Below are 23,903 nucleotides of genomic sequence, written 5' to 3'. Positions count from 1 at the left end.
TGTTGGGTTCATAAATTAATTTAACAAGCATGTTTCACCTGCAGCGAGCTGGGGTGGCTACACTGCGAAGGGCATGGGCTTTGGAGTTATACAGGCTTGGGTTCAACCCAGGCTTCCTCACTTAGCAGCCAGTGGCCTCGGACAAGTTACTTGACCTACATGAGCCTCAGCCTCCTTCCATGCCCATCTCCATGTTTGCTGTGTGGAGTCAATAGCTGATATTCGTGATAAGTGCAGCAAAGCACTGCCTGTGGGTATGATGCAATCTGCCCCCAATGTAGATCCCCCAAAGGAAACAGCTGTCCTCAACAGAAATCAGCATCCCCAACACTTAAAGAGCAGACATTCATGCAGGTGGATGAAGCAGAACCAGAGACACCTGAATCTGACTGAAAGCGGGAGAAAGTTGCATCATGCTTAGAGCAGGAGTTTTCAAGAGAAGTGTGAAAAAAACACAACCCTGACACCCACCTTGGACAGATACAGCAGGACACGTGTTTCTCATTGTGAAGAGATTTTTTTATTTGATTTTCATCACCTTTCAATGAAAGAGTGAGTCCTGTCAGTACTACGTAAAAAACTTGCAAATATATCTTAAGAGCATTAATTTCTTTTTAAATGAAAGAAAGTGAAGAAAGTTTGTGTTAGAAAAAGGCATAAGAGAAGCTTGGTTAAATGTAAGCAGGTTTCTATCAAGAAAGACTAAAAGTACCATTACTCCATTAAACCAGTAAAAAAACATACTATTTTGTGTGTTCTCAAGATAGTTGCTTATAAAAGAGAAGCTTGTTAGTCCTTTTCTTCTTTTTAGTGACCAAATCAACACACTGTGTATCTAACCATCCTGGCAAGACATGAGTCAAGGGAATGAGAAGCATGGTTGCTAACTCTATGCTCAAAGGAGGTTTCTGGGTAGGAATACCACCCCTATTTTCAAGAAGGTAGAGAGACACAAAACAGTTTCAGATACAACTAACACAAGACCTGTGGGGGTCATGGCTCTGGCCCATTAAGTCTGAGTAGTTGACATAACTTCAGTTCTCTTGGGTTCTTTCTCCAGTCTGGGCTGCCTTAGCGCTGATGATCTGGCAGGACTGTAGTCACTGGAATTGGGTATTCCAAGGCATTGCAGTCATCTAACAGGAAGACCAAGTCCTGAAAAAGATGTGCAATGAGCAGGAAAATTACTGAAGGTGGCCACGGAGTCCATATGCAACTGTAGGGCTCTTGGTTATCCTCAAAGGTCGTTCAGTTGTTCCCCTTTGTGTGAAAACTTCCCATCCCTTACTCTCCCCAAAAAGAGCTAGTCACTTCTTGCTTCACATTCTAATAGAATTTCATGTTTTTTAAAATTGTTATCACTTACGGAATTCACACATACATTGGTTGACCAGATGGATAGATGAATGGGTGAGGGAGGGAATAAATGAATAAACCTTAGTTGCTGAGCAGCATCCTGGGCCAGGAATTGGAATGACCAGGAAGATCAGGCCAGCTCTCACCTCCCCTCACTTCAGTCAATAACACTACTCATCACACTGTTATCATAATTGTATCAGCTTCCTATCTTCCCCCACAAACCAAAAGGAGCAGGGAGGAGGAGGAAACTGGGTGTGGGCATGGGGGAAAATTCATAACACATCTTTCATATAGGATCAAGAAATTATAACTTAATAGCTAATTACTACAGTTTCCAGAGGAGCTTACTCTGGGCTAAGCATGGTGCTAGGAATTCCGTATTTAGTCACCCTACTAGGCTTCTTAGGATCAAGGGAGTTACTGCAGAGCCCACACAAGATATGGGTGTAGTTATTATCATCCATCTCATGAGATGGCACTACTGTGTCCTCAGTTCAGGACTGAGGAAACTTTGCCTCAGAGGAGTGAAGGGACACTGCTGTGATTTGAATGTGGTCCCAAAAGTTTATGTGTTGGAAACTTAAACCCTCTGCCTTTGTACATGAACTAATGTAGGCTTTGACTTAATGACTGGATTAATGAGGGCTCTGCTCTTATGAATGGATTAATGTCACTACCTTGAGAGAGGGTTGCTTATTGCAAGGGTGGCTTTGTTAAAAAAGTGAACTCTCTCTGGCTTTTACCCTCTTGCTGTGTGATGACGTCTGCCATGGTATCACGCAGCAAGAAGGCCCTCACCAGATGCCAGCACCATGCTCTTAGACTCTACACCAACCTCCACCATAAGCTAAACAAACTTCTTTTTTAAAAAATAAAGTACCCAATCTGTGGTGTTATGTTATAGCAGCAGAAACAGACTAAGACAGGCACTCCCACTTGGGAAGCAGGGAGATACAGACTCAAGTTCAGGGCTCTCTGATGCTGAAGTCTGCGCCCTGCAATCACATGCCTCTACTTTTCACATTTCAACTATTGCTGATTTTCTGTCCTTTCCCCTCTCCTACCAGAATCCTCTTATCAGAGCACACCTGAACCCCCTCCTGCAGGGTCTCCTCTAACCTGCCTCACTTGGCTCCTGGCAGAGTCTATCCATGTGGCTGGGGTCTGGTCCTGGGGTGTAACCCCTGCATCAGTGTGCAGCTCATGGAGACAAAGGGCCTTGTCCTGAACCCCATCAACAAGGCAACCACGGTTGAGAAAGGGCTTTGTGAACTGAAAGCATCTGCGAAACATCTCTGCTCCTCTTCCTTGTCCCTGTCTCCTCCCAACCCTCCTCTTTGAAAAGTTCTTTGATAGCAAGTAGAAAATGGATTTTCAATGGCATCCACTTACCCTCCTGCAGAACGAGTTCATGATGGTGTACAGCTTCCGTGCTTTGTCCTTCAAGGAATCCACCTGGGCCACTTTCCAACACTGGGGCGAGGCCACAAAGTCCCGCAGCTTGTCCAGCACACAGTAATTCTGGGAGTGGGCAACGGGGAGGGGGCTTGTGGGAGAAGTCAGTAGCGAGAGGGACGGGGCTGAGCTGCGTAAGATCTCTCCCTGACTCTGTGCCACACAGCCAGCAGCAGAGGTTCAGACCTGAGTCCCTCACCCCCAGACTTCCCTCCCCCAGGGAGAGCCCTCTTACGTGTATGTCCAGGTACAGCCTGGGCAGGTATCTCACACACGGCTCCTGTGGAAAGGGATAAGGGGTTCTGGGATGCCTACAGGGGCACACCTGGTCACAAAAGTCTCCATGGTGGCCCTCTCAACAGCCAGACCAGCCCAGATCCTTGGGGCCCTCCCTCATGCTATGATATGCACGGTACTTTCTTGTGCCATATGTCACTCCTCCAGAAATGGGCGACTGCGCTTCCAGAATTAGACTTTTAGAATACAACCTTTATATCATTTGCTATGAATTAGGGAGATGTTTTCTATGCGTACCCATTCAGAAATATACATACACGTATATACATAAAAGCAGTCCCATAACTGTAATATAGAAATAGTAATATAATACAGGAATACAAGTATATATACGCAGTATATATGTACATCTATAAAACAGTTCTATAACTATTTAGTTACATAACAGTTGTATAACTGCATGTAATTATAGACATTACATATACTTACATAAGATATATGTAATTATATGTATTAGTAATGTAGGCATTCTATAGCTAATATATTGTTGTATATAGTGTATAATATAGTAATATCAAAGTGCATATATATGCATACTTTTATATTTCTATATTGGGCTTCCATTTTTGTGCAGGGCTGAAGGGCAAAAGCCCTCGTGCTCTGCCCTCTCAGTAATCCTCGTGTGACCATGGGCAAGTGCCTTCCTTCAGTTCTCAGTTGTGAAATTAGAGAGTTAGAATGCATAATCTTTCTACTTTCTTCCCGCTCCGCAATTCAGAGCCTCTGGATTTTTTAAACCTTTTAAAATCAGATTCCTTTACAAGATGATTGCTGTCTATATTCGATAACAAGAAACTTGTGGGTAAATTGTGGTGAAACTGTACAACAAAATGTTAAAACAAAAATTAACTTATTTGATAGTGTCATTAAAAAGTAAGTGGCAAAACTGCTTGTGTTGTTTGACCCAAATTTTGTTTACACACACACACAACACACACGTATTTGAATACCTATATGCAGACAGAAAGCTGAAATATGATCCTCCAGAACGCTACAGCAGCAGCTACCTCTAGCTGGTAGAATTACAAGCAAGATTGATTTTCTTCTTTGTACTTTGTACATTTTCCAACTGTTCTACAAAGTACAATACTTTTACAATTAGGAAAAAAAATACATGTTATTTAACTTTTAAAAAGAAAATACCAAGAAGGTGTTACCTAGGGCATTGTAAACCCCAACATCTGAGAAACATTATGTTTTGTTTGAAGCATTTGCAAGTGATTAAAAGACACTTTTAAACTTTACCAAAGCTTTTAATGAAGTTTAATGCATTTTGTTTCGATGGAGAAGCAGGCAGAGGCCTGGGTTCTAGTCCCCAACAGCCCTTCTGGGACTTCCCCTCTCTGAGTACCCAGGTCTCCCTCTGAAGATCGTGATCACATCAGCTGGCATCTGTTGAGTACTTGTTCCTGTAGGCTTGGCTCTGTGACCCGTGCCTGGGTTCACATCTGCCTTTGATTGTCAAAGGCACGCTAAACGGAGGGGTGCTACTGTCATCCCATTTTACAGACAAGAAAACTGAGAGGCAGAGGCTGAGGAATTTGCCCGGGTCCCTCAGCAGATGAGGGGTGGAAGCCAATTCTGTGCCACCTCTTCGGGCACACTCCTCACCAGGCTAACGAAAGGAATACGCAAGCTTCATTCCTCCGTTCTCCTTAACTCTGATGTTCCAGACTTTATGGGGAGCTGTTTTTCTCCCCCTCCTCCCACTCCTTTTTTTTTTTGTTTTTTACATTTTACAACAGATCCTTTGATATTTGCTAGTAAGTTACAAAAATTGTGATGTCTTTACTTTTTCTTGTGTTTTGAAGAAAGCAAACCATTGGTACCATATTTAATAGGAGATGAATAAAACACAAACACTCCTGAGATTTACATTTACTAGAAAAGAAAAATATCCTTCTCTCTGTCTTTTTTTAATTTTTTTTTTTTTTTTTTGGTCTAAAGGCAAGGGTTTAAGAACTGAATGGGTCATGCACCCCTGTCCTGGGCGCGCGGGGGACTCACCGAGGGCTCCGAGCTCTGCAGGAGCTGGAAGTCGCGGGTGATCTCCTGGCTCAGGGCCCGCATGCGGGAGTAGCAGGTCGGGGGAGTGGGCCGCGCGGCGGGAATGCCCGCCAGGAGCAGCAGCAGCACGGGCAGAGGCCCAGGCGTCCTCATGGTGCCAGGCGCTAGTGCAGCCTCGCTGCCCGCCCCTTTATGCAGGCTGGGGGTGGTCCAGCGCGGCTCCACGCCTCCACTTCCTGTGGGGCCAGCGCAGGCTGCCGTCCATCCAGGGTGGGAGAGAGGAAGCCAGCACGCCCACCGGGCAGGGCCGGGAGAGGAATCCTCTGAGACACGAAAGCCCCAGGTTAAGAGGAGGGGCTGCCTGGAGGAGGGGGTGACAAAGGGTGGCTTTGCCTGCCCTGCACTTTCAGCAAGAAATTTCTCTCTCCACAGGGACTTTTCCTGAAATGGCGGGAACAGCAGATGGAGAGGGGTGGGGGATAAGAGGAGGACAGAGATGGAAGGAGGGGAGGGTCGGGGTAGAGGAGTGGGCACCAGGCCTGGGTTTGAATGGCACCGTTTGTCAAAACGGATATAGTGCCAGGAGGGAAAGGGACTAGAGGGGATGACTGGGCATCACTCCCTCCAGGCAGCCCGCAGTAGAGCAGGGATGCAGGGCTGAGGTCAGGCCACCGGTGTTGGGGTCCATCAATCACTAACCAGGTAGGTGAGCCTTGGGCCAGGCGGCCCCCACCCCCCCAACCCCACCAGCCTCTGAGAAGCCATGTGTGTGACTCTCGGTCTGAAGAACAGTCTCACTCAGCGACTGTATGTGTGGGAGTGTGAGTATCCCCACCCTCTTCCACCTCAAGCTGCTAGCACAGGCCCGGATGGAGAGCAGTCCCTCAGGAAGGGTTAGTTTTCAAGAAGTGCGTCTCCCTCAGGGCTGCCCTCCCAAGACAGTGGTAGGTAAAGGTCTAGGCTCTCCACTTAGACGCCCTGGGTGCAAAGCAGGGTCACTCCCTTCTGGCTTTGACCTTGGGCAGATTTCTTCAGTGTTTCCTCCATCTCCTTATCTGTGAGATGAGGATGGTAAGAATGGCTCACTCAAAAGGCCATAGTGAGGAATCAGCGGGAGACGGCATGACTAAGCAAGCCTCATGCCAGGCTCATTGTGTATTTCCAAGTGATTGGAGCTAAAAGCATTGTCTCCGTTAAATCCAGCAGTGTCTCTGTGAGGTAGGTGTCACAGAAAAGAGTCCCATTTTCCAGGTGGGAAAACTGAGGCTCAAAGAGTGCCAGCAACTTGCTGGAGGTCACAAAGCTGGAGGCATATGGGTTGGGATGAGACTTCACGCTCTGTCCTCCTGCCATTCTTCCACCCCACAGTGCAGAATGGGTGAGGAGCAGGACTCTTGCAGGCGGAGATGAGCTGGGGTCCTCGGGCTGCGCAAGATCAGGTAACAAGCAAGAAGGAACTGTCAAAAGGGAGAAGAAGATTCTTCCTTAACACTGAATGTGACTTACATACCAGCAGCCACCAGGCCAGCTGCCATCGGGAATGCCATGAGCCTCACAGCCAGCCAATGAAGTGAATGGGGTTATTCCCATTTCCCAGGTGAGGAAACTGAGGGCCTCAGGGGATATGAAGCTGGGAAGAGTAGTGGAGCCCTAGAACTATGTCTGGACCTTCCTGTCCCCAAAGTTTCCTCCAGCAAGGGAGGAAAGGGGAGTGTCCTGGGCAAGCTGCACATTCCTAGAACAAAACAACCAAAGACGCAGCCCACAGAGATGGGTGAACCAGAGCATGGCATCCTGTACACAGGGCTGGACTGAGGATCAACCACAGGGATGAAGCCCGGCTCCAGCTTGTCCCCACTGTATTTGCCAGGAGAAATCCTTTCTCGACCTGGCCTCCATTCCCTGTCCGTAAACAGGATAGCATCACCCTGGGTGATGTCTGAAGTTCCTTCCAGTCCCAATGTTTTATTTATCTACTTTCTGGTGGTAAAAGCCCTGGGCAGGGACTGTAAGCTGTGCCTTCCTGTTTTGTAGGTGAGAATGTGTTCTGCAAACACCTTTAGCAAGATGACACACGGACTGCGGCTCTCAGGGCAGAACTGTGTGTGCTTGGAGGTGGCAAGTGGAGGCACAGATGTGTTTTCTTCTGGGTGAATGAGTCTCCACACTCCGTCCATGGTAGTGCCTGGGGCATAGGCCTCCCTGGCAGACTAGCTGGCCCCAGCTGGGGACTTTAGGTCTGCCGTAAAATGCTCCAGGGCTTCTGGATGTGCTCATGGAATGGGCTTAAATTCAGAGCAAGGAAGAAAAACAAGCCCATGGACCAAATAAGTCCGTTTGATCAAGGAGACATTGCTGTGCTGGAAAACAGGAGTCGTCTGTGAGTCCGAAGTTGGGATAAATGTGCTGCTGGGAGATTTGACCTTGTTCCACCCGCAATACCGTGTGCAGTTATTCATGGGACTTCTTGGGTAAATCAGCTGAGTTCAGAGCTGCAAGGAGGCTTATAGGCCTTCCCGTTGAGCATGAGAATGAATGAGTGACTGACTGTAGCCATCTGCTGTCACTGGTACCAACTGAGACATGGTGGATGCTGGGCCCCTGAGGAGTCACAATCAGTAGGGAGACAAGGAATGAGGCTGCTGTGCACTGGGCCAGGTGCAAGAAAATCGCCACCTCTCACTCTGCCAAGCCGGGAGTGGGGTGAACAGGAAGCACCCCAGAGGAGAGCGTGCCTCGTGCTGATTCCCAGGGCAAATGGAGACGAGGAGGATTAGCCTGTGCCGAGCCCAACATGCACAAGTTTGCATGCCAAGCCCAATGCGTGCCAGTGTGCATCCGGGAATTCTGTCTGCTTTCTGGCCCTTTCCAGGGCTCCCCCCGCATCCTGAGCATGATACATTGACTTTCCCCCAGCATCTGTCTCCTTTAATGACCATGCCCTTCTCCAGGAGAGAGGAATAGTCTTCCTCCGCACCCAGCACACAGCCAGGTAGAGCGGATGAACAGTACGGTGTGACTGAATGGACTTGGTGACTACTCATGTTACTCAGAGATTAAGGCACAAGCCCACTAAGAAACCTACGCAGGACAGCCTGTCGTGGTTCCCCACCATGAGCTCCCTGTGAGACGCTGCACTGGATACAGGCTGGTGGAGCCCCACACGTGTGTTCTGTTCTCAAATGTCTCCTTTACCACGAGTCACCTGAATCCTCCCACCAGCTCTTTCTCTGCCCCCTTCTGAGGCTCCTTCAGCAGTTGGCTGCTCTGAGTGTTAAAAATCCAGGCAGGAATTTTCCCACATATCAGGCAAACCCTTGTCTCTGCCAAGAGGTCTCTTCTGGTTTTCTTAATGTCTTAGATCGGGCATAGACCCCATCATGCCAGGAGAGCTGAAGAGTCAGAGTTAACGAGCAGGTGAACATCTCTCAGGTAGATATTGGCCATTGTCTTTGGATGGATTCTTCATTTGCCAGATGTGTGTCTATTTATCGAGAGTCTATTGTGTGCCAGGCACTGAGAAGGGTGAAAAGACAGTGAATGACAGAGACAGAGTTGCTGTCCTCTCGGAGGAGACTGATGAGGGCAGCTGACACTCTGGGTAAGTGGTGTGACGGCAGAAATCCTGGTGTTTCTGGAGCCCCTAACCCATCACTGGGAGCTGCTCCCTGTCAGGTGAGAGCTGAAAGATGAGGAATGCAGCGGGCAAGTGGAGTGGGTATGAAGGACTGTGTGTGTGTGTGTGTGTGTGTGTTTGTGTGTGTATATGTCTCTGTGAAAGACAGAGAATGAGGGAGATTGTAAGATATTGTGCTGCTGGCTTTGAAGATGGAAGAAGAAGCCACAAGCCAAGGAATTCAGGAGGCCTTGAGAAGCAGAGAATGCAAAGAAAGATTCCTGCCTAGGGCCTCCAGAAGGGGCCCCGTTAGACCCCTCTGAGCCCACAATTGTAAGATCATAAATTCGTGATGCTTGCAGCCCCTCGGTTTGTGGTGATTTGTTACGGCATCCACAGGAAACAAGCACACCATCTCTCTGGGGTTTGGTAGAATAACAGAAATTAATGTGGGAACCTAGAAATTATCCAGATCTACCTACCTCCTGCTTATCCTTCCTTTACAGCCTCCCTGTCAAGTGCTTGTCCAGAGTCTGCTTGCATCCCTCCCTGGACAGGGAGCTCTTTGCCTCTTACGACTTCCCTCCAGTCTCTGGGCAGCTCCAACTTCTTCCCAGGGTGGAGATGAGATGTGATGACACCCTGGCGCAGGCCTTCAAGTCCTGTACCTTCTTACACAGAACAGAAGTGTGGTGATGTTAAAACCATCTCATTCTTCAGTGTCTCTACCTCCACTCCTCCCTGCCCCTCAAAACAGAGTCAACTCTCTTTTGGAGCTACCATCCCCACTTCTTGAACCCTTTTAATGAGAAGTGGCCTCAAGATCCTTCAACTACATCACGATTAACGCCTCTCTGCCTAGAGCCCTATCTCCTCCCAGTGGCCATTTCTAAAGCAGAAATTCAATCTTGCCCCTCCTTGTTTCAAAGTCTCCCTGACTCCCAGACAAAAACCCTGTCAATGAGTCTTACACTATATGGGACCCAGACTGGAACACAACCCTTCTTGGGAGATCTGGTCAGAATGAAACTATCACCTCCTTGTTTTGAGCCTTTCCTATGTCAGTTAGGACTGTAGGTTGCATGTTACAGAAAATTCAGCATGAGACACCAAAGTCTGGGTTTTCTAGAAAGTGCAATTTGAAAATACAGCGGGAGTGTGGAGCTCAGGAGTGGTTTGATCCAGGAACTCAATGAAGTCACTAAGAAATTCTCTCTCTTTCTTTGTTCTATATTGTGATAGTGTTTCCATGTGTCATCTTGACTAGGCTACCATCCTCAGTTATTCTAACACTAATCCAGTGTTACTGTGATAGTGTTTGTAGATGTGATTAGAGTCCTTATGCAATAAGCTCTATGTAAGGGAGATGATTTCAGATACTCTGGGTGTGCCTGATTTAATCAGTTGGAAGGTCTTAAGAGCAGAGCCAAGGCTTCCCTGAGGAAGAAAGAGTTCTGCTTGTGGAGTAGCTTTGCCTGTTCCAGTGACTTCCAGCTTGCACTTCCTGAAAGCCTACCCTACAACAATTTTGTACTTGGCCAATGTCTACAATCATGCAGGCCAATTCCTTGTAATAAATCTCTTAATGTCTCTCTTCTACTGGTCATGCTTCTTGGGTTGAACTCTAACTGACACATATACCATTAGCTCCATCCCAAAGCCAGGCCCTGTCCTGAGAAGTAGGGTCTCCCTTGTGACCACTGAAGAAAGTCCTGAGCTTTGTGCTGGAAGCAGACCCTGCCTATGCCCTGTCCAAGCCTCCTCAGCCCCGACATTTAAGGGCAGTTGGGCTAGGCTTCACCTGCCAGCACCACCCTCTGCCTCAGGCCTTCCTCTAGCCATAGGTGCCTGCTCTGCCCACATTAGAGCAAGCCAGAGTATTGGGGACTCTTAATGCCCCCGAGAAGCAGCCCTCACCCGATGATTCACGAAAGTTGGGAAGAGTCTGGCTTCTGGTTAAAAACCTATGTGTCATCCATGGGCAGTTACAACGGCTTTACACAGTGGGCCCCCAAGGGGATCGGGGGAGCTGCCCTCCCAACCCCAGGCTTGGGACAGAGCCAGAGCTTTGCATGCAATCTCTGAAGGGGGTTGCTGTAAAACACTCAGGTCCCCAGGCTGGCCAAGCCCTTTACCTATTTACCTGGCACCTTCATTCATGGGTCTCTTTATCTGAGGACTTGGGCCAGGTCCTTCCCAGGCGCCTCTGCAGAGATCTCCGAGTATGGGAGGGGGAATCCTTGACACCATTTCCCCCTATTCTGACTCAAGACCCAGCACTTTTCTACTCAGGGCCCTTTCCCTGCCTCCCACTACCGTGGCGTCCATAGACCAGCAGGAACCTTTGGCTGGGGCTCCCTCAACAGTGAGACGACCCCCACTTCCACATCTGGTCCACTTGATCCCCCATAGTGATGTGAGGATGTGAGGATGCACCAGTCCAGGGGGTAGATGGAACGGGGGAGCTGAGCTTCCTCTGGTTTGGCCTCTTCCTTAAACAATTGCAGTGAGTGACCAAAGGCTAACCTCTCATTTTTGGCTGTTGCTTTAACTTGGCTGCTCAGACACCTGCAGCTCAGCTCTGTCTCAGCTCAGCTGAGCTCCTGACTCATTGGTGTATAAATATCCCTACTCCTTTGCCCTGTTGGTGGGATAACTCTGAGGTGAGTTCTACAGGGTCTCCCAAAGTCCCCCAGCAGGATCAAGCTCCAGGGGTCCATGGTAAAAATTTGCTTGGTGGTAATCCATGGATGTATTGGCTTTCTGCCCTTCTGTGCCTCACGTTCCCACTTCTCTACAGGTGTTTTCTGGGCTCACTCTCAAAGAAACCTCTTGCACTCAAATCCTTGTCTCAGAGTCAGCTTTTGGGAAAACCCAAACTGAGACTATGGTACTGGCGCAACAGAGGAGCCCTCCCCGCCAAACTAGGGCAAGACCAATGTGATCACACATATTGGCCTAGCCCACTAATGGGCCATGAAGGTGAGATACCCTGGGATGGGGTGAGTTACGGGCAGAGACATCACCACAATTTCAAGTACGCTTGTCTTTCTCTAACACAGCCCAGGATGGTGCAAGACACCATGTCCCATGACTGACACCTCTCTTAAGCCGCCTCCCTTCCGGGCCTCCACAACTCCCTCCCAGTGCAGGCCTTATCCCAGCAACAGACATACATAGTATAAGGAGATCCTTCTAGCAGGTACCAAACCTCAGCTCCCCGTTGCTTAATTATGTTCTGTTTTCTTCTTGTGATCTAGTATTTTCAGGATCTGAGACTTTTAAAAATCATTTCAGGAGAAAGAGTATTTAACCCTTTCCTGCTAGCTGTTCAGACAGGCATATTCCAATAAGTGATACAGGTAACCAGGGAAATACTCTTGGTTTTCAGTCCTGAGGGTTTGTGGGATGTTCCTCAGTTGTATTAGTCCATTCTCATGATGCTATGAATGAATACCCAAGACTGGGTAATTTATAAGAAAACAGGTTTAATTGATTCACAGTTCTGCATGGCTGGGGAGGCCTCAGGAAACTTACAATCATGGCAGGAGGCATCTCTTAGCAGGGTGGCAGGAGAGAGACTAAGAAATGAGCAAAGGGGGAATCCCCTTATAAAACCATCAGATCTTGTGAGAGCTCACCCACTATCACAAGAACAGTATAAGGGAAACCACTCCCATGATTCAATTATCTCCACCTGTTCATGCCCTTGACACATGGGGATTATTACAATTCAAGGGGAGATTTGGGTGGGGACAGAGAGCCAAACCATATCACCAATGAACTGTAAGAAACAGCAACCTGCTGTTGGCTCTGGCCTCTTGTGACATGGCTGGAACACAGAATATCACCTGTCCTGCCTGCTCCCTGTGTTCCCATCCTGTGCCCACTTGTGATGGAAACCCAGGCTGAAATGGACATCCCCAATCTCAAATGTCCTCTGTTGCCCAACCTGCAGCCAATAGCTATCTTTGACAAGGATTAGAAGAGTGCAGCAGCAGCTTCCATTGCACTAGACCACACGAAGAGTCTGAGTGCTAAGGTAAGAGCCTAGCATTGAACACATCAATGCTTGCAAAGGGTTGCTTCTTGTCCCCTTACTTCTGCCTGCATTTGAGGTCAGGAGCCACTAATCAAGCTGACAGCCAGGAGGTGTTGGGATTGGGGTAGACTGAGTGCCTAGCTGGACATTGCCTCTGGTGTTCCTGTTGATATTGGTATTCCTTTGGTTAAAAGCAACACATCTTCCCCTGTTTATGTGATGTGTTTTTGAGCTTGTTGCTTTTGCTCTTGGCAAACCCAGGTGGAAAGTTGGCCCACACGGCCCAGAGTGAAGGAATGAACACAAACACCAAGGCTGGGCTTTGCTTTTGGGCAGCGATTATGAAAAGCGATTCATGTTTTAGAAGAGAGATTCCTTCATAAGCCCCCAATACATGGACTTGAACTTTAACGAGAAACAGCAGGCAGGAGGAGCTGTGTCCCAAACATTCCCCCAGGCCTGGTACACAGAAAGGACTCAGAGTCCTTCAAGAAGAATCCCAGCTTGTCCTAGGAGAAAGACTACAGGCTTTGGAGTAATACAGACTTCAATTTAGATCTCACTTCTCTTACCATGCAGCTGTGCAAATGTGGCCATTACTCATGCTCCTTTGATGTGGGGTTTATAACACTTATTGCAGTTTTTGTGAAGAAGAAATAAACATGAAAAGCTGGAGTGACTGTGGTTTTTGTTTTTGTTCTTTCTGGTTATCTGTTCCATAATCCCATCCTGGTCTACTTCCTCCGTCCTGCTACAGGAGTGACGACGGGCCCATGGTCCAGGAGGGACTAATCAGTGTCTCTACCTGGGGTTGAAAGATGCACACAGGATGAGAGCTGCCCTCTCATGCCACTACCGTGGCTATGCTGTGGTTGCCAGCAGTTAAGTCTTCTGCCCTGGAGTGTGCAAGACCAGGAGGTACACAAACAGAGCTGGGAGGTGGATGGAGGAAGAGGATCTGAACGGGCTGCATCCCTGCTTCCAGACCCAGAGCCTGAGACCTGCGTCTCCTTCTTGGACATCATCAGCTGCCCTGTGGTCATTTCTGGCTACAGAGCAGGGTTCCTTCAGCTTGAGCTGATTTCAGTGAGGTTTCTTTCTGTCCCTCGCAAATGAAAGAGTCTGACCAATACAGCACCCAGCAGAGGGCTTGGCGTGGAGCTGGAGTTCTTACAGCAGTTACTTTGTTTTTAGAAACAGGGCCTCCTTCCGTCACCCAGGCTGGAGTGCAGTGGAGCGATCTTAGCTCACTGCAGCCTCAACCTCATGAGGTTAAGCCTCCTTTTGCCTCAGGAGGATCTGGGACTATAGGAGTACAGGTGCTCACCACCTCGCCCAGCTAACTTAGTTACTTTTCTTGGATGATTTTCTATTTGTGCGAATCCTCAGTGCTGGTCATCAAATATGTTCCGTTCTCTCTTTCCTGGACCCAGGCCAGGATTGAGTTTCCCTGTCCCCTTGAAGTTACATAGAGTCACATAGGTTATTTTATACGAAGCAATGTAAGAGAAAGTGATGGGTTTACTTCCAGGTGGCAGCTGTAAGAGCCTGTGCTTCCTTTTCTACATGCTCTACAATGCTATTGCTTTCTCTCTGTCATGGGACCACCCAAGTTTTGCTTGGGCTTTGCTTTTGGGCAGAGATTATGAAAAGCAATTCATGTGGTGGATGCTCTATCAGCCTCAAACTGTGGTGGAGAAGACCCAGAGTGCTGCCCCAGTCAATCTGTGGTAAGGACTAGGAGTTGTTTGTTACAGCAGTGTAATCTAGCCCATCCTGACTGTGGCAGGCAGAATTCTACAATGATCCCTGTACTAGTTCATTCTCATACTACCATAAAGAAATACCTGAGACTAGGTAATTTATAAAGGAAAGAGGCTTAATTGGCTCATGGTTCTGTAAGCTATACAGGAAGCATGATGCTGGCATCTGCTCAGCCTCAGGAAACTTACAATCAGGGTGGGAGGTAAAGGGGGCACCAGCACATCCCATGGCTGGAACAAGAGGCAGGAGGTGCCACACACTTTTAACCAACCAGGTCTCAGGAGTACTCACTATCATGATGACAACATCAAGGGAAATGGTGCTAAACCATTCAGGAGAAACCATCCCCATGATTCAATCCCTTTCCACCAGTCCCCACCTCCAACATTGGGGATTACAACTGAACATGAGATTTGGGTGGAGACACAGATCCTAACCATATCATCCCCAATGACCCTTGCAGAACCCCCTCCACTGAGTGTGAGGAGGCCTATGAATAGAATGAGATCTCTCCTGTGGTTAGGTTAGTTACATGACAAAGGGATCTTGCAGTTGTAATAAAAGTCACTTAGAGTTAATCAAAAGAGAGATAAGCCAGGTGATGCTAATGCAACCACATAACCCCTTTTAAAACAGTAAGTTTTGCAGGTTGGTAGCAGATGAGGGAGTCAGAAATTTCAGGTGTGGAAAACATTCAACCCAGTGTTGCGGGCTTGACAGTGGAGGGAGACACAAGAGAAGGGATGCTGGCGGACCCCAGAAGTAGACAGTTGCCCCTGGTTGACACTGGCAAGGAAATGGGAACCTGAGGCCTGTGGCTGTAAATATTGGGGCTCTGTTAACAATCTGACACACCCAGGAAAGATCTGTTAACAATCCCTGGAAGCCGGTCCTCCATGACAGCTCCTGCAGAGGAGCCCAGGCTGGCTGACACCTTGATTTTGGCCTTGTGAGAGCCAGAGCAGGGAACTCAGCAGACTCCCACCCAGACACCCATCTCCAGAGCTGCAAGCTGATAAATGGTGTTGTTTAAGCCTTCAAGTTGGTGGTCATTTGTTACACAGTAATATAGTTAGATTTTGTGTTCCCACCCAAATCTTATCTTGAATTGTAATCCCCATAATCTCCACATGTCCAAGAAGAGACCAGGTGGAGGTAACTGACTTATGGGAGTGGTTTCCCCAACCTATTCTCATGATAGTGAATGAGTTTTCATGAGATCTGATGGTTTTGTAAGGGGCTCTTCCCCCTTTGCTCAGCACTCTCTTTTCTGTGTCCTTGTGAAGAAGGTGCCTTGCTTCCCCTTCACCTTCTGCCATGATTGTAAGTTTCCTGAAGTCTTCCCAGCCATGCTGAACTGTGAGTCAATTAAACCTCTTTCCTTTATAAATTACCCAGTCTTGAGCAGTTCTTTATAGCAGTGTGAAAATGGACTAATACACGCAGCAACTCATTAGAAAACCAATACATGGACCAATGCATTATTATTCGAAGTTATTTACTGAGGTTGATGATTTTTCAAGCTAGTAACACATGTGCCATATTACCCATGCTGCCTTCTAAGGATGTGTCAATTTCTTTATCAGATTTGGGTTTTCCTGATAGCAGGAGCTGAGCTGGTCTTCTCCGAATCCCCTAGACCTAGCATGGATACTGAATGGAATACTTTTAGAAGATGTGAGTGGCATCTGGCAACATTGTGAAGTTGATGAAACTTTTCTGCCATGTTGTCATATCCTGGCATGATGGTCTGGGTGCCTGGAAATGAACAATAGTTAATGTGGATACAGTGTGAGCTGGGTGTCTGGTGCTTTTCGTAGGGCATTAGGCACGTTAACCAAAGCAGTCCTCATAAAATCCTTACAAGGTAGGAGTTGGTATTATCACAGCCCCACCTCACAGAAGAGGAACCAGAGGGTGGGAAGTTAAGTAACTTACTCAAGGTCATACCATTAACTAATAGTGGAGCCCAGGTTCAAATCTAGACAGCTAGGTTCAATCTGTGTTCCTAACCACCACATCATCCTGCCACTTAAGATGAGGGACTCAATACGTATTCACTGAAGGGTGGAGAGAAGGCAAGAAGGAAAAAGGTAATTTACATGAATGCTAACAAGCTATGTGTATTAGGTTCTCCTGAGGAAGAGAATGTGTGCGTGTATACACACATGCACACACACACATCTATACATATACATGGAGAGAGAGAGAGAAGGCTGATTTTAAATAATTGAGTCACATGATTGTGGAAGCGCAGCAAATCCAAATTTTGCAGGGCAGACTGACAGGCTGGAGACCCAGGGGAGAGGTGATGTTGAAGCTGTAGTCTGAAGGTCATCCAGAGGCTGAATTCTCTTGCTCTTGGTGGGTTTTAGACTTTTTCTGGGCCTTCAACTGATTGGATGAGGCCCACCCACATTATGGAGTATCATCTGCTTTAATTAAAATCTACTGATTTAAATGTTCATCTGATGTTAAAAACACCTTCACAGAAACGTCCTGAATAATGCTTGATAAATAATAAAGATACTTCTCTTGAGTACTGTGACCCAGTCAAGTTGACACATGTAATTAACCATCACACTGTCGGACTCTGGGCAAGTCCCTCACGTATCTTTGAACTTTACTTTTCCATGGAAAATGAGGGATGACTTTATTTAGAGAGTTTGAGGCCAGTCTGGGCAACACAGTAAGACATTGTCTCTGTTAAAACAAAACAAAACTTAGCTGGCTATGGTGGCACATGCCTGCGGTCCTAGCTACTGGGGATGCTGAGGCAGGAGGATCACCTGAATCCAAGAGGTCGAGGCTGGAGTGAGCAGTGATTGCATCACTGCACTCCAGTCTAGAAGACTCTGTCTCCAAAAAAAAAAAAAAAGAAAAAAAGAAAAGAGATAAAGATGTTTGGGGTCTGTTCTCCATTATAAATTTGGTGATTCATTGCTTTTAAGGGGCCGATCATGAGAATGCCAAGTCCTCTTTGCACAGGGACATATGAAGCTGCACACTACAGTGGCCTGAGTGTGGGTTCATGGGCAGGGCAGGGTCCCATTTAGCAGGCCTGCAATATCGAGAAGGTGCTTGACACCAGGGCCGCAGTGCCCTCCTCAGATCCCTCGCCCAGCTGTGGGTGTGAGGATTTCAGTGGAGGCCCAGTTTCAGACAGACAGGGGCTGCTTTCTCAAAGCTGGTTGCTCTCCCCAGATCTGTGACTCTGGAGCACTTAGAAAATTCCCCAACTGGGAGCAGATTCCACCTTGCATTCCAGACTGCATGTTTTCCCCACTTTGTTTTGCTGATAGAATGCTGAATGGTTCACCTAGCAGATTTTTTAAAACAAATTAACAGAATTGACTTAGCTAAACAAATATGTTTTCTGTATCAGTTGCACATACAACGTATATAGGTCCTTTGAAATTAGAACTTGAGACCAGTAGCCAGTTATGACTCCTGAGCTCCTAGAAAGAAAAAAAACAAAAAAAACCCCAAAAAAACCTGGCTGGGCGTGGTGGCTCACGCCTGTAATCCCAGCACTTTGGGAGGCCAAGACTGGCGGATCACTTGAGGTCAGGAGTTCGAGAGCAGTCTGGCCAACGTGGTGAAACCCCGTCTCTACTAAAAATACAAAAATTAGCTGGGCGTGGTGGTGCACAACTGTAGTCCCAGCTACTCGGAAGGCTGAGGTGGGAGAATTGCTTCAACCCAGGAGGCAGAGGTTGCAGTGAGCCGAGATTGTGCCATTGCACTCCAGCCTGGGCGACAAAGCAAGACTCTGTCTCAAAAAAAAAAAAAAAAAAAAAGAAAAAGAAAAAAGAAAAAAACCCCTAAACTGCATTTTCCACCTTTAATGATTTCTGTTATAATGAAAGATGACCAATTTCTAGAGCTATATTATTTTCCCTCTGTACCTATGAAAAAACATTATTGTAGTAAAATATGCATAGTATAAAATTTATCATTTTGACAATTTTTACAATTTGGTGTTAAATACACTCATGTTATTGTACAACCATCACCACCATCTATCTCTAGAACTTTCTCATCTTCCCAAACTGAAACTCTGTCCCCATTAAACATTAACTCCCCACTCGCCGCTCCCTCTAGACCCTGGCAACCACCCTTCTACTTTCTGTCCTTTAGAGGCCCAGTTTGATTTAAAGATTTAAACTCAAACCAGAGAGTTGAACTCTCTGAGCTCACAAAGCAGCTCTTTCCATTCCCAGCTGTGTGGCTTTATCTCATTTCTTCATCTATAAAATGGAGGCCACACTTTTACCTCTCACACGGGGCTAAGAGAGGATTAAATGGCCAATATATACAAAGGCATGAGGCTACTGCTGGTGTAAGGTAAGTACTGGAGATTTGCTATTATTATTTATGTAACTTCCAGCCCCACAGACACAGTCCGCAACCACCAAACACCCCACACACTGGCCTATGAGGGCCCCAGGGTCAGGGTCCTCGTGGGAGGAAAAGAATGCTGGCGGAATGAGGGAATGAATGATGCCCTTGGTTGCCTTTCCACTTACAACATGGTAGGTGACATGGCATCCGCAGCTGCAGCACGGTCACCATAAACAAGCATTTCCCTAGCTGGGCCATGGCCCCTGGAAACCCTGCTTCTCCCTCCAGGTTCCTGTGGACTCCAGCTTCTGGGAAGGTAAGGCTTCCTCCCTCGGGAAGCATTTTGAGTGTTTTGGCCTGTGTCCTTTCAGGAAGCCCCGTAGCCAACACATACCCCAGGGCAGGAAGTGGGCGAGAACAACTTAAACCTTGGACAGAAAGCAATTCAGAAACTGGCTCAGCCTATTCTCGTTGCTGGCACGGCAAGCGGTGTTAAGTGTGAGCAACTTTTTTTTCTTTTGAATTTGAATGGTCCCTTTTTTTCCTTCGTGAGGAGGCCATAGTTTCTGAGAGTGGGGCTTGCATATGGCAAAGAATAACGACGACAAGAAGGGCGGAAGCACCCCTGAGCACTGCAGCTGTTACTTCCGGTGCACTCTGTTTACAACCACCCTGAGAGATGAGAAGAAAACCTTCAGATTATACTTGAAACGCTGAGGCTGGAAGAGGTGACAAGACATGGCAAAGTCACACAGCTGCCAACTGATGGCCTGGCCTGCTGGATCCCAGAGCCAATGTTCTTTGTGGTAGGGGAGGTGTCTAAACCATCTTCATTTGCTGGGGGCAGGCAAAAAAATGGAAACTCACATCGGCTATGTACTTCTCACAAACTTTCAAAAGGTGCTTTGTGAATTGAGCTAAATTCACTGCTGTGCAAGAGATGTGAGGCCCTAAACATGGTATAAAATTCTGTAATGGACACTTTACAAAAGAAGAAGAAGAGGGAAAAAAAGCAGATTGAGGAATGTCGCATACGTTTCCAGGCAGGGACGTGGATTTCATGCTGTTACACCGCTTTCCTAATTCCATTTCACCTAGCTGGAGCTTTGGACTCTTACGTGGAAAGTTGCTTATTCATTTGTTCAGCAGAGATTTATTAAGCAGCCACTGCGACTCTTGCAACTACGGAATTAAGTCTTTTGAAAAATGAACCAGAAAATGTATGGAAATTAATCCGGCCTTTCTCACCAAACACACTGTAGTGATAACCTCTCTCTTATATGTGGCGTCAGATGTTTACAAAACTAGTGCCTTCCATCTGTCACTTTCCTGCTGGCCGCTGGGCCTCTGCACGCACAGTTCCCCTGCCTGCCTGCAGCACTCCAAAAATATTCTACGTGCTCCCCTCCCTACAAATATTTGATGAAGGAATAGCAGAAAGAACACAGTCTTTCCATGGTTTATATAAGCACCACACTCCTGCAGGGCTATCTGTCTCGGCTTTTTCCTTTTCACGATGAATAGTACCACAGTTTGTGCCTGATGCTCTGCAAAAATTGATCTTAACACTTAAAAACAACTTTGCCTGTTGGGTACGTGTCAGATGTTTTACAGAGTAATCTTCACATTTTCCTGCTTGAGCGATAGATTCAGACATCCCCACACTCATTCAGCTGATGAGAATGTTGGTCTCAGCCCTGGAACAAATCCATCAGGTAGGCGGGAGGGGTATCAGGCTCCATCGTCAGACACTGGTTCTAAATGAATGTTCATGGCAGCCTGGTCATAGAAGTCCTGGAGTAATGTCAGTAGCACTGGATTTACTGGGCTTTTCCCTGCTGGGGTCTGCTCCCAGCCACTCCACTGGCCATCAATGACTTCCTTTGAATGGTGCTAACAATGCATTTTCACAGTTAGATGTAAATTTTTTTCTGGAGTCCCAAAAGTACCTCCCTGATGTCTGGAAACCTGTGCCCCATGGATTGACTCCAATGGGGAGGTATTTTAGAGGAATGTGGAGCCCTGCAGGCCTTGGTTCGATATGCTTGGTCTAGCCACTTACCAGCGACAGAACTTCAGCACCACGTTGCTTCACAGCATCATGAAGTTGTTAAGCACCACACACCTTTTCCTTTTTATTTTATCCCCAACACCTGTCAGTGCCGGTTTCATAGTCTGCATATACATTCATTGAAGACATGAATCTGTGAATCAACTTCTTAGCCTTATTCTCACATATTATAATGGAAAAATAATCTTTCTAGCTTGAGTAAATGATTAAATTAAGAAGATGTTTGCAACATGCTTAATTATAGTACTTGATACATAGCAATTGCTCAATGAGTGGGTAATGGGCTGGCACATCACACAGCAGGAGAGGCAGGAGGCATGAAAGGCGGACAATATGCTAGACTATGTCTGGCTCCTCAATATTTTGGGTGAAGGCCCCCACCCACAGCTGTGCCTGCACCTAACCATAGGCTGCCCAAAGTGCTGTCCTGGCAGGAGAGGCACTCTGCTCTTTGTCAGAGTCAGGGATCAGGGTGGAGTCACTTCCAGACAAGGAGATGGTGGAGACTGACATTGGAGGCTGGGCGACGGACTTCCCAGCAGAGACGTGCATGCATACTCGAGCTGAAGGATCTTTTTAAACATTTGTATTCAAAGTCTGTACAATGAGAATGTATTTTCATCAGAAATACAAATTAAAGGATCTATAAATGTTATTTTATTTGTTTATTTATTTATTTGAGACGAAGTCTCGCTGTCGCCCAGGTTGGAGTGCAGTGGTGTGATCTCGGCTCACTGCAACCTCTGCCTCCCAGGTTCCAGCGATTCTCCTGCCTCAGCCTCTCGAGAAGCTGGGGTTACAAGTGTGTGCCACCACACCCGGCTAATTTTTGTATTTTTAGTAGAAACAGGATTTTGCCATGTTGGTTAGGCTGGTTTTGAACTCCTGACCTCAGGTGATCTGCCGGCCTCAGCCTCCCAAAATGCTGGGATTACAGCCATGAGCCATTGTGCCTGGCAAAAAAAAAATTTTAATGCTTTTTAATCTATGTTTTCAAAAAGTGTAACTTCCTTACCTTTAACAAATACCACTCCTGCCTAGCTCAAAGTTTGTGTAAAGAGAGAATAATACTATAGATGCTAAACCAATCCGAAAGCTGCTGGGTGCAGTGTGCACAGGGACTATGCTTGTTTTGTCCCCCACTGAGTACCCAGCACTGAGCAGAGCCCTGACATGTAGTAGGTGCTCAGGAAAAAATACTTCAATCATCACATTTGCACTGGAAATCATCATCCTCGACACAGCAGGCCCCTTTTGGTTCTGATTATGCAAATTGGGTCCAGGTATCTCTCTGAAGTCAGAAAATAAACTCCACATTGCAGGCCAGAGTAGAAAATGCTGCTGCTTCTTGCTGAGTCATCAAGGAGGCCTAAGAAGTTAAGATTAAGTTCTGCCAGCAACAGTTCACATATAGCTATAAGGAACTAAAGCTGTGTCACTGGTATGTTGAGGCAAAAGCTTCCAAAATTCCAGTTGAAAGGCACAGAAACACTGTTTTATAATTATATATTAAATACCAAGGCAAGGGTGGAATCTTTTTTTTTTTTTTTCCGAGGAGTCTTGCTCTGTCATCCAGGCTGGAGTGCAGTGGTGTGATCTTGGCTCACTGCAACCTCCGCCTCCTGGGTTCAAGCAATTCCCCTGCCTCAGCCTCCCGAGTAGCTGAGATTACAGGTGCCTGCCACCATACCCAGCTAATTTTTGTGTTTTTAGTAGAGACGGGGTTTCACCATGTTGGCCAGGCTGGTCTTGAACTCCTGACCTCGTGATCTGCCCACCTTGGCCTCCCAAAGTGCTAGGATTGTAGGCGTGAGCCACCGCGCCTGGCCAAGGGTAGAATTTAAAATTGCACACAACAGCTCTCTAGCAAGAGTGTGGATGCATCTTGTGGAAATTGGCATTTTTGAGGGTCTGGAGCAGGGTGTCTGAGCTATTGACCCTATGGACACTTTGGGAGGGATATTCATTTGTTGTAGGTGGCTGTCCAGTGCACTGTAGGATGCTAAGCAGCATCCCTGGTCTCTATCCACTAGGGCCAGTAGCACCACTTCACGCCATCCTAGTCATGACAATCAAAAATGTCCCCAGACATTGCCAAATGTTTCCTGGGTGGGGGATCACCCCTGTTGAGAAGTACTGGGCAACAGCAATATTTCTCATGCTAACAAATCAGCACCCATTCATTTTTATTAAGCCCCTGGTAGGTGACAAACACTCTATTGGGTACTTAGATTCAAAGCTCACAAAGATAGGAAAAATTGTCCCCACTTTACAAATGAAGACACTGAAAGAAAGTAACTGTTCAAGTTGAGTGACTGAATAAATTAATGGGTGTCCGACAGCTACTGTGGTCTTGGTCACAACCAACTCTTCTGATTCCCTAGCTGGAACCCTGAGCCCTCCAGAACTCCCGGTTCACTGCTAATAAATGTCAATTACTCCACAGACAAAGGAAGTGGATTTGGACTGAGGGTGCCTGGAGGACTCCAAGAAAGGGCTCTGACAAATGAACTTCCCTAAAGCAAACCCTCTTTCCCGTCTGTGTTAAAGTTGAAGATAAAGATGGTTTCCTAGATAGTGCCTCTGGGGACACATTGAAGACTCAGAGATTAAAATGTCACCATGTTTCAGCCTGTTTCAGCTTCTACTCAGCGATGGCACTGCTTTTATTTACCACTGCACTGTTTTCCTCACTGGGCTGTGAGGGTGGGCATGAGGACCTATTATTCATTTGTATTCCCACTGGTGCCTGGCATGTAATGGGCACATGTTTGTTGGGTGAATGAATGGAAAACTGAAGGAACAGAAAGGGGAGGGAGTGTGTGTTACCTTTCTTTGCTCCCTCTAAGACCTCCCCACCCATCCATCTTTGCTTTGCCAGACCCTTGGCTAAGAAAATGCCAGCCAACACTGTGTTCTCAAGTGACTCTCAGTTCTTAGAAACAAAA

At 47.0% G+C, this 23,903-nt stretch overlaps 1 protein-coding gene across 2 annotated transcripts in view; it reads right to left on the bottom strand.

The window, feature by feature from the left end:
- Window positions 1-203: 203 nt before the first annotated feature.
- CYTL1 (cytokine like 1) overlaps window positions 204-23,903 on the bottom strand; it is a 333,526-nt gene continuing 309,826 nt past the window's right edge. The window contains exons 2-5 of one of the 2 annotated variants that reach the window (XM_078001859.1): window positions 5,119-5,356; window positions 3,050-3,094; window positions 2,752-2,880; window positions 204-1,155 (exon numbers count right to left, since the gene is read on the bottom strand). In XM_078001859.1, coding sequence (XP_077857985.1) covers window positions 1,072-1,155; window positions 2,752-2,880; window positions 3,050-3,094; window positions 5,119-5,271 — 411 coding nt within the window. In that variant the 5' untranslated portion in view covers window positions 5,272-5,356 and the 3' untranslated portion in view covers window positions 204-1,071. 2 annotated transcript variants of the gene reach the window in all.

The sequence above is a fragment of the Macaca mulatta genome, chromosome 5, assembly GCF_049350105.2.
Source record: "Macaca mulatta isolate MMU2019108-1 chromosome 5, T2T-MMU8v2.0, whole genome shotgun sequence".
In the NCBI taxonomy this organism is placed as follows: Eukaryota; Metazoa; Chordata; class Mammalia; order Primates; family Cercopithecidae; genus Macaca; species Macaca mulatta.
The sequence above is the reverse complement of the archived record's forward strand: the minus strand, read 5'-3'. Positions and strand labels throughout refer to the sequence as shown.